Source organism: Pterocles gutturalis, unplaced genomic scaffold, assembly GCF_000699245.1.
Source record: "Pterocles gutturalis isolate BGI_N339 unplaced genomic scaffold, ASM69924v1 scaffold18258, whole genome shotgun sequence".
Classification (NCBI taxonomy): domain Eukaryota; kingdom Metazoa; phylum Chordata; class Aves; order Pterocliformes; family Pteroclidae; genus Pterocles; species Pterocles gutturalis.
The window spans coordinates 56456-67523 of NW_010126203.1; the positions used below are offsets into that span (position 1 = coordinate 56456).

Sequence of the window (11068 nt, forward strand, 5' to 3'; positions counted from 1 at the left end):
GGTTTTTATCCCAGCTCTACTTAAGAAATTAACTCAGACAGTTGAAGTGAATGTGGGCAAATTGTTCTGCCTTGGGCAGCCTGACCTGCTTTATTTCTTACAGTGTGTGACGCTTGAGAGAGAGGCAGGAGTGAGTAACTTTCCTTTTTTATTTTTCTTTGAACAAACTTCCTGGGACTAAAGCCTCTTCAGGTTCATGTGGGAAAATAATTCTTTATTTTCAGAGCAAATAATACAGTGAGTAAAGAGACCTTCTCCTTTGACAACCATTTTTATTTCAGGACTGCTTGTGTCTAGAAGGATGGTATGAATCCATGGGTTTTCAGTGTGTTAATGATTTCGATGTGTGAGTCAGTTGAGTGAACTGTGGCTGAAATGCATTTTAGGTGTTAACAAGTGCACTTGGTAACAGAGTTGGCAGGTTCATGCTCATGTGCAAACCAAAATTAAGGGGCAATGATTCCTACTGGTGACCTCAAACTGAGATAACCTGTGAAAAATTGTAAGACCTGAATGGTTAGGGAGAGTATAGTGGTGCTGAAACTTCAGGTCAGCAAAGACTCTCTGGATCATGTGACTGGATACCTACACTGAACCCAGGAGAAACAGTTTTGTTGTGGTCTTGGGGGAGAGGGTACTGGTGAGCGTCTGTCCAGCTGCATGAAATGCACCGTGATGAGTGACAGGCTCTAAATGAAATAAATGAAAAAGCCTTCTATCTCCTGGCTGCCAATTTTTGTTCGGCAGAGGTGAGGAAGGACTGCAATTGCCATCATCTTTCTGGTGATGGATGAGAAGTGAATCTGTGATCTTGCCATATTTCCTACTAGTATGTCTCCTCATCAGACCCCTTGCTTCTGCCGTGAACAGGGTCTCTTATAAAACACTGCCAGGCCCAGGGAACAAGGGGGATGGACTGTGAACACTGAGGTACCCTTTCAGTGCCAGAGTTTTCTTTGAGGCAAGCTGTCGTGCAGCCTGTATGATGTGCTGGTACTGTTGAAGGTGTACCTTGGTCTGTCCTTCTCTAGACAAAAGCTCTGACTCCAAAGCTGCTCAGCTGGCATCTCTCATCAGCACTGCTTTTTGCTTTATTTTCTGGGCAGTGTGTCTGTAATTCTTACACTTGAAATCTTCAGGACACTTTGTTACTGTGCTGGGCCCTATATTATTACCAAGATATTTTGCTCCTCTCCCTTGGAGGACTGGCTGCCTTACTCCATTTGGTTCCCTCTTTTTTTTTTTTTTTTTTTTTTCTTTTTTTTTAGGACTTATGAGAAGATTAATTTTGCTTGGCCTCTCCATGCTCTTAGGGCACACATTGTTCAGATGATAATTGTTTGCACTCAGACAGGGAATTAAACCCAATTTTGTTATTGCCTGCTGTATTAACTTCTGAAACTTAGCAGTAACTTGTGGAAGTGCCCAGAGGGAGTGGCCAGCTTCATTAACGAGAATTTTGCAGAGAGCATGTGTGACTGAAGCAAAACATCATGGAAATTAAAAAGCTCTCAGCTCCTCCTTGGCGAAGCAGTTCATAGGGTTAGAGGCAGAAGGTCACAGTTATTCACCTGTTATTACTTCCTGAGCATTATTGTTATTTGTCCCTGAACAGGAGCTAGCGCAGGCATAGCTGCATACTGTAAAGCAAGTAGATGGTTCCTGGGACCTGTAAAGAGAGTACTGATGTTAAATTTAATCCTGTTTCAGCCCTGGGATGGAGTGAGCACACCTGAATGTCAGCATCATTTGAAGGGCATTTGGGTGGCATCTGTGAAATGTGTTTCATTGGTTTCATATCAGTTTTATATCAGTGTGGGTTTGTCCTCGGCCACCTTTGGGTCCTGTAGAGACCAGAGGTGTGCTTGGCTCAGAGAAGCTGACCTTGCCCCAGATCAAATGTGAGGCTTGTTGAGAGGTTTGGTACAGGCATGGCTCCCTTTTCTGTGGTTTATACTATACTCTGACCCTGGGAAAGAGAGTAACTGTATTTCCTAAGATACAGGGTGTTCTGGAATACCTAACCCCCATCTGGATGCTCAGTCTGAGTACCTCCAAGTCCTGGATCCCCCTTGGAAAAGGACCTGGTGCTTTTAGAACAGTGTTCACCAAGCTGTCTCCAGCTGGGGCCTCATAAGATGGGGGCACCCCAAACCTTTTGGTAGTGCTGAAATCCTCGGTCTTTGTTCTTCTGCAGAACACCACATGTGGTGTGTGATTAGGTAATGGATGACCCTTATTTCTGGTGTTCCTTGTTCAGCACTGCTGTGCTCCGAAGGGTGAGGATCATGGAGAGAAGGATCCTTTCTGTGTACGATAGACATGCCAGCTCTTAACTGGTTTTGCTGGGAGCTGCGTGGCAGCTGACCCATATAGAGATAATTATACATAAAGAGAACATACTGGCACTTAGTTTGGCAAGTTACACAATGGTATCGTGCTTGTTCTGATGTCCAAGCCTTGCCAGTACAGTCTGCGTGGACTTTTCAACAATCCAACAAAAGCTAATTGAGGAGGAAGAGGTTTTCCATAGGTTGTAAGCAAGCTGAGGTTGTGCAGCCTGGCCTGGGAAAAGTGGTTGCACAAAATCAGGGGCTTTTAAGGACTAAAATAGCTCAATGCCTTTTGTTGCTAATAGCAAGGGAGCAGGAGCTGGGTGAGGATGGGGTTCACCTGTGTCCATGTGTGCTGCGGGGACGGCTCCTTATCTCACCCCCGGGGCCACGCAGCCCTGGGAAGCGCCGGGAGTTGAGGCAGCTCGGCTAAACCTGCCCCAGCTCAGGGAAAGGGGCCTGCGGGTGTATGGGCACCCTGGGCTGGGGCTGGACCCATGGCTATTACCCACAAAGGAGCAGACTCCACTGTGCTGGGCCTTTTTCTTTTCTCTTGGCACAGCTCACTGCACACGCCGAGGGTCGTGCCCAGCCTGTGCTGGCCAGCTGCCCTCAGCCAAACTGGGAACAGAAGCCCAGAAATGCCAACACCTTGGAGCTGTAAAACTGGTGGCTGGTGTGTGTCAGTGCAAGTGTTCGTGCAGACAGAGCCTGAAAGGGAGTTGTGTCTCTCTCTGCTTTTTATTTTATTAGTATTTTTGTGTCTCTCTCTAACCTTGAAATGCAGGTGTCCTGTGTCAACAAGAAGGGAGATAAAATTCCCTTTAATGGCTACAATTATACTTAACTAGGTTGAGCCAACCTGGCAGAAAGAACACTGTGTTCAAACTGGCCGTTTACAATGCAATGGCTGATGAGGCAGTAAGGAACGATGCCTTCCTGGAGAGAATAGATTTACATAGGCAATACAGCACAGATTAAAAAAAATCTTGGAAGCAATGCTAATTTTAAATTGGTTTGATGTGATGTGGCTTCTTGACCCCCTCCCCTTCCTCTGCTCCCCCCTGACTCCAGGGCATTTGCCCAGCCACTTACTGACCAGAGCAGGGCTGTGTTAGCTGTCTTTTGTGAAAGGTAATTTTACTGTCAGTTCCATTGTGTACCAAAGGAACGGGTGCCACTGAGCAAGCTGGCTGGCCAGAGGCTGCACTGCTCTGGTGTCTGGGGGTTGGGGGGGTATGTGGGGGGGGAGGGCAGTGTTGCCTTTTTTTTTTTTTTTTTTTTTTAATGTCCTGCAGCCCTTTACCACTGAGCCTCTACTATGTCTGACAAATTACAGCAGCATTTCTAAGGGGGGGGAGGGGGCATGTCTGGCCACGTGGGCTGTGGGAGTTTTTACTGGAGCGTGGTGGGTACAGCCCTTTGGTAGCAGAGGTGTCATGAGGCCTGTGACTAGAGGGTGGCTGCAGGGTGGGTGTGCAGCTGGGGTAGCCCCTGCAGTTACTGCCTCGTTAATTAGTGAGCAGAGTGGGCCAGCCGGCTTTCACTGCTTTGGTACTAGAAAGTGATGGGGGGGAGAAGCAGACCAGGAATTAAAGGCTTGGTTTTGCTTTATGTGATATGCCGTTACTAAGAGTAATAATTATTATAATAGGATCCCCTTTTGGCACTTGCTCACTGAAGCCAACAAAGGCACCATAGGCTTTCTACAATGTTTGGCCAAACCCCTGGAATAAGCCATTAGCTTAATTGCCAGTGCATGCTTGGACTTTGCACTCATATAGTATATTAAAAGGAGATAAATTATCTAATGATGAGGTGGGTCTTTTATAAATTAAGCAGTTCAGGGTTTTTTTCTTCTTTTTGAGTTTTTTTTTTTTTGCCTTTTTTTTTTTTTTAATTGTAACAGGTCCCCCCCCCCACCCCCTCGGTGGCAGTACTACACCCACCAATTGCTGGGAGCCAATGGCTCAGCTTTCCTGCAGCTCTTGTGCAGGTGGAGCTTCCTACAAGGAGCATTTTAGTGCTTCTATCACAGCATCTTTGTTAAATCCTTGCCTCCCTATAACCATACAGCAGCAAATGCAACAGTTGAAGGTAAGATTTCTGCTAGCTCCAGCTCCTTGGGAATAGCGTGAGACATCTACATGTGTACATTAAGCACCATGGCATACCATCACTATGCTTTTCCTTCTAGCAGATGGCAAAAAGTTTAGCAACTTGCTTTTCCAGTGTTGCACATTCCAATTAGGAAGGCTTTATCTAGCACCTTGCTCTAGGATAGTCATGTTTTCTCACTCTACATGGAGAAATCCTCCCTGGTAATTTGTGTCACGCAGCATAAAGTGGTTTTGACCCCTGCAGGAAGCCAGCTGACACATTTTGTAACATCTGAGCAGCCCCATCAGGCATAGCCTGTTCTCAGCCCTCAGCTTTTGGCCCAGCAGCAACACAGACCAAGTAATGGACATGAAACTCCATTTCTGCTGCTTACGACTTCAGCATGCACCCTCCCCGGCCCCCAGACATGCAGCACATACCCCTGGCAGGTGCTTTAACCTGCACTTAAGGATAAACCATTCTTACCTGTAGTTACTGCTAGAATGCACAGCCTGTACCTCCAGAGGTGAAGATGACTTTTTATATTCCTGAATGGTGTGATCATGCCATGGTGGCCTCTAATCCATCCATTGCTTAGCTCAAGGAGGTTGAAAAAAAAAAAAAAGAAGTAACACCAAACCACTCTGTTCCAGAACTGATGCACAACACATTTCCTCACAGGTAGGAGCAGCGATTTAAGGCAATCCCAATGCATGTTTCAACTCTCTTCAGCTCAGCCCTTCTGGCAATGATAAAGATGTATTTTCTGTTTGCAATAGGTGCAGTACTTCTTCAAGATCCTGGACAACTAACAGCCTCTGTCCTCACCCAATGCAAAAGACACACACACAGAACAGTGTGTTCATTCATTTATTTGTCCAATGTTTCAACCTGACTGAAATACAAGATCAACAAGAGCACTGTACTCCTGGCTATTATTATATGTTAGAACATAGAGTTTTGCACTTTAGACAACATTTAACACCATTCTATGGGGTACTGCATTGCTTTTATAAAGTTTAAAATAAAGATTTATTTTCAAACATGTGACTTTGGTTTATTTCATACATTACACTTTCTTGCAGAAAAAATAAAATTGTACAACTGCATAAATATAAAATTCTTCCACCATGAAAATGGTTAAAACATTCAATAAAGACATTAGCACCACAGTGTGCGATGCCTCCAGCAGAAAAAAAAAAAAAAAAAAAAAAAAAAAAAAAAAAAAAAAAAAAAAGAAAAAGGTTAACCCTATCAACAAGGAGAAAAAAAAAAAAAAAAAAAAAAAAAAAGAAAAGAAAATATACAAAGCAAAGAGTTACGCCTATCACTAAGGAGAGTGATAGTCTGACCAGGTCTCTCACACAACATACTGGAGGATGAGGGAAAAAGTGGAGAGAGAGACAGCATTCGCAACAAAGCACAGTACACAATCATCTATTCTCTTTAACTTCACTTAAGTTAGTTTCCCCTGCCACCCCTCCAAATAAAATACCCTAACACCACAGAAAAGTCAGAAGCCATATGGAGTGCTGTTAAATATAGTCTCACAGGTGGGCCTTTCTTTGAAAAGGAACAAAATAATGAGAAGTATCATGCCAGTTCTAGTCCCATTGAGTATTTACACCTTGGACAGCAAAAAGTCTTTGCTCACAAGAAGTAGAAAACAGATACAATACATGGCTTGAAAAATGACCAGAGTATGCACCTATAGTACTGTACACTAAATAAAATACACAAGGCAGCAATACTTAGGGGCCAGAAACACTGCTTACTACAAGAAGTCAGTTATGGAATCATAATTTACAGTAAAAATGGGCATGTCCCAAGGCTCAATTTTGTTTTCTTTTGTCATTTACAGTAGAATAAATATTTTTCACTATTGCTACACTTTGTTTACATTCTAACCTAGTAAATGCAGAAAGCTAGTGTAAAGCATATAGATTACGTGTAGGTCCCATAAGTATGACAGTTTGTTCAAGACTAGTAGGTTTTCTTTTTTGTTCTTTTTTTTTTTAACCTTTTTAAATGGCTAGGAGGAGGAGGGGGGAGAAGAGAGTTGTGCTTACAATCAGCTGCTTTTTATGTCAAATTTAATATCAAAGCGTCCCTGGAAGCGGTCTTTGTCGCTGTACTGGATGTTCTGCCCGTAGGCCCTGCATTCCACGCGCACCTCCATGTCGTAGGTCAGGTTGGTGAACTGCACTGCCACCAGCGGCTGCAGGTACCGCGACTGCAGGAGCTTGCCGTAGTAGGGATAGTACTGCAGGGCAAAGCCAGGGTAGCCACCCATCCCATAGTACTCCACCGTGCCTATTTTGTCTGCATCGTCCTCTTTCTAGGGAAGCAGGAAAAGGAATAACAAACGATGATGCTCACCTGAACTCCACCTCCTGCAGCCCCTTTCCCTTGCAGCATCTGCTTTTCACCAAGACTGTGACCTCTCTTTGGGCATCACTGATCCTCATCTTGGCAGCACAAGGACAGTTCCAAGAGTAATATGGATACTTAAGCGCTGCCTAACCAGCAGCTACACAGTAAGTACCTCCCAGCACACATCAGCCAGGAAAAGGGCTTTTCTTTAAAAAAAAAATCACTTCTTTACACATTCAGAAGTGACCACAGCTTCCTGTCATACCATGCACTGTCTTTGGCTAAAAAAAAAAAAAGTTTCCTGTTTCTCAGCTGCTTTACAATGCTAAGGGACATACCTCTTCCCCAAGTCCTTTTTTTCAGCCATCCGTGCTAAGAGATCCAGTACAGCACTTGGAAGCAAAATTGCAACTTTTGAGGCTGCCTGTTGCTATCTGGCCCTGCTTTTATACTTCCCTGGGAGGGCAGCGCTAACTGTCACCAACAGGGTTTTAAGAAACTCCTGTTCTGAAGGGGGAGACGTCCCAAGTAAGAACCACCCCAGCTGTCTGCAGAGAGGGGTCACTACACTTCAGCTTCCCAACCCGGCTCTACTGTATTTCAACTTACCTTGGCAGCACAGTGGACAGGGATGAGGAATGGGTTGTATTTTGCCATAACCTCTGGAGGGAGGCTGTCATTTACCGGAGCCTAGAAGAAACCCAAAACAAGGGGATGTTACACACTGAACACTTCTCTGCAGACCGCAGCACCTTTGCAGCAGCAAAACTCAGTGGTACCAAACACGTGCCACTAACGTGAATCTGTTCTAGCTCTGTTTCAGAGGCAACAGCTCTTGCTGGTGGTTCTTGCAACAGGCACACAGCGTAACACAACTAGAAGCTGTAGAACTTAACCCAAGCAGAGCTGTTGTCTGTTCTTACACCTTTACTGCTGTGGATACCAAAGCAAGCAGATCGGGCTATTTTCCATTTCATGGTGTCACTGGGCAGCATTTCACAGCAGACTGCTAGCTAGCAGGGCGTGTTTGTGCAAAGCCCAGGCAGGGGCAGGAAGAGATGCACTGCTGGAGGATTTGCCGCCTGCCTGCCAGGTGACTGCAGCTGGGACTGGAGATGCACCAGAACAGAGAGTGGCAGTCACACCCTGACCTTGCTGAACTTCGACACCACCTACGGGGAAGGACAAAGGCTCTGAGTATGTCAGGGAAAGGTGAGAGTGCCAACTCCAGTGTTGGTCTCTTAACTCTCTAAACAGCTGTTTTGCTTCACAACCTTGCAGGTCTCACATCTGCTTCACACACACCTTGCCCAACACAAGAGATATAGGGTCTCTGCTGCAGCGTGGAATGAGGGAAACAAATATTGCCTTGGATACACTCATCGTTTCTAAATGAAACATGTAAAGTAATTTATTGACTAGACCCTGCTGTCTAATGCAGTCTGGAGCTCTTCAGAGCTCTGTGGCAAAGAAAAGAGGAACACATCAAACCCTTCTCTTCCCCCTTCATCAAACATGCACATCTTATGTCATCCCACAACCACCACATATCAAGCACAGCACATTCCTATTCAAACACACCCACTGTTTCCACCCTGGATCAGATGAGCCAAAATTCAACTCACTTCTTTTATAAGAGGGCAGGCTCCCTTCAAAGAAAAATGTTCCTCAAAACACATTAGCTAGACAGCACCATGCCCCGTCCTCGACTACACTGATGGATGGTGGTGATGACGGCTTAGTGCAGCATTTGCACTGTTTTCCATCCAGAAGATGGAGTGGCAGGTTTTGCACATCACCTTATTCAATAAAGTGCTCTGCCACTGAATTATTGGAGAATTTTTTAGCATTTAAATGGAGAAAAAACAAGAAGTAAAAGGCATTCCTATCCAGATTAACATCCTTCAGCATTACTGCAAACATGCCTTCAGGTGCAGAAGAGAGCAAGCAGGTGACAGAGGCATCCGACAATGTCTGGGAAACTGCATTAAATAAACCTAAAGATCTCCTCACCTTTCCTGCAGTTAGAGCTGAGCCTGACTCTCGGATGTAGTTTATGCTTTATAGACTACGTACCACCCTGATAGTGAATATTAGCTTAACTAAGTGGTTTTAGCAAGGCAGGCAATTCTACACTGCCTGAGGAAAGAATGCAGTAGATGGGGGCATGGATGGCACCATGCACTGATCTTACTATAGATAGAGTCGGTCTGGGACAATCGCAAGGAACCACACAGGAACTTAAAATGGGTTTTATCACTTGAAGAAAACACCCCTTTAGAGCAATTCAATTAGTAGGCTCAGAAGTTACCAGATAAATAACGAGGACTTTGCACAGTGAGGTTCATTGCTACTTGTTACCAGCCTGCAGCGTGCAGCTCTTTAATAAAGGTCTTTTTAAAGCCAGTTACTCAAATCATCTCACAATTTCTCCTCTGCAGAAGGGTTTTAATATTAATGTCTCTCCAGAGACAGAAAAGGAGGTGCAGAAAATCTGCAGCCAACTACCCCTCCTTATGAGGAGCTTCTGCTAGAAAGGGAAGAGACACTTGCCTTAGGTTTGAAGCCGATAATTCTGTTGAGCTTGACGAGGATGCATGGTTTGCCATCCCTGTACCCAAAGGTGGGATCATTTATTCCAGAACAGTTTTCCAGCCATTCACGTTTGAATTTGCAGACCTTCTTCTGGCCCTGGGCATCATTATATGGTCCTCTCTCTTTGTAATCGCTAGGTATGTCTGTCATGGTGGGGGAATGAAACAACAGCCGTATATAATATGACCTTTTGCTTGTCAGGAACAGCAACACTAAAGCTTCACTGTGTGGTTAGGATTTCCCCCTCATCCAGCCAGGTGAGTGACACCACCTTCTCAAGGCTGACACCACAGACCTGCACCCAGCCATCCCCTATGTGAGCTGTTTTTTTTATTTTAACTGAGGATCCTTCCAGACTACAAGAGAACAAACACATTTGTAATCCACTGGCTCACACTTTTTTTTGTCAGCTTTTACAAGCGGCTCCCCCTCAGATTTTACATGCATGTATTATGAGTTGTCTCATTCCATGTTATTACATATGATCTATTAGAGGATAAGACCTCCCAGATGTTTTGCTGCAGTGCATCAAAAGGACCAACACTGGCTTTAGCAAAGTCATCAGTAAAACCCCCGTGGCTTTCAGAGAGGTTAAGGTCAGTGCCACATGGTTTTTAGAGTCAGCCACAACTTTCTCCAAGTGAATCTGGGACTTCCCAACCATTTAACCCCTACAATAAGCTTCTAGGTACATCCCATGCCAAATCTGATCTGTCCAAACTCATCATTTAATGAGCAGCCATATGACTGAAACCAGAGCCTGCTGGTTTGCCAACATGCTGTTGGTTACAAAAAAAGGAACATCCAAAGGCAGAGACCACCACTGCTCACCCTCGGCTTCTGATGGACCTGACACACAGGTACGGGTCAGAGCCCTCAGTTGCAGCAAACAATTGTGACTTACCCCCACAGTCCTGAAATATCATGTTTTCAGTCTGTTGATCAGCGCTGTAGTCCTTCAAGAACTTCTCAAGGTTCTTCACATATGGCTCAAAACTTTTGGCGTCGGAGACACTAAAGGAAATTTCTGTCTTTTGTACCTGGGGTACTTGAGTCAGTCCTAAGAAAAGCAAAATCAGGAAGAAAACATTAAGTACGTCTCAGAGCTGCACAGCCTCTGAGCAATGCAATGCAAACGTAACTCATTCTAATAATTTCTATTTTTCAGACTTCAGGACTTGCACAAAACAGCTTAAGCTCACTGGAGGGGAGGGTCTGACAGGCTCTTATCGCCTCTTTCCAACAACAGTCTGGAATATTCGTCATGATGTTTGCATCACTAAGCAGATAAAAATCACAGACTCCAGACGAAGGCTATAAGTCAAGGTTTTCCTCAAGAAAAACAGTCAGCCACAGGTCTCCTGCCCTCTTCTGCCTCCTTCCCAGGGTCAGAAGGGAAGCTGCCTGCATGTGAGACAAACCACACACAAAGGCCCACAGAAGCCTCCTCTTACATATGTATCCCTAATAGGTTGACTTAAAAGTCTGCAAAAATGCAATGTATTTAGGATAAAAATCACAGCTGCCCCCTCATGAACCCTCACAATAAAATATGAGGCTCCCCCCACTCAGGTGTGGTCTCCGCTGGTTGTAACCCACATTCTCTTGTGTATCGTCCCATGTAGGACACAGGGGAGAAGACATTTTCTCACTCAGTAAATTCATCA

At 44.8% G+C, this 11068-nt stretch overlaps 2 protein-coding genes across 2 annotated transcripts in view; one reads left to right on the plus strand and one right to left on the minus strand.

Annotated features, from left to right (window-relative positions):
- The window catches only part of NME7 (NME/NM23 family member 7), a gene marked incomplete at its 5' end in the record, with an annotated part of 59358 nt that extends 53887 nt beyond the window's left edge, over nucleotides 1–5471 (plus strand). The window contains one exon of the mRNA XM_010078904.1: nucleotides 5213–5471. Within this exon, the coding sequence (XP_010077206.1) occupies nucleotides 5213–5245 (33 nt within the window). The remainder of the gene's footprint in view (nucleotides 1–5212) is intronic.
- A 256-nt stretch (nucleotides 5472–5727) lies between these two features.
- ATP1B1 (ATPase, Na+/K+ transporting, beta 1 polypeptide) lies at nucleotides 5728–10461 on the minus strand (the record flags this gene model as incomplete). The annotated part of the gene is made up of 4 exons (XM_010078905.1): nucleotides 5728–6771; nucleotides 7416–7496; nucleotides 9360–9544; nucleotides 10306–10461. Coding segments are annotated over 4 exons (689 nt in total), but the record flags the coding sequence as incomplete, so codon positions are not given.
- Between the last annotated feature and the right edge of the window lie 607 nt (nucleotides 10462–11068).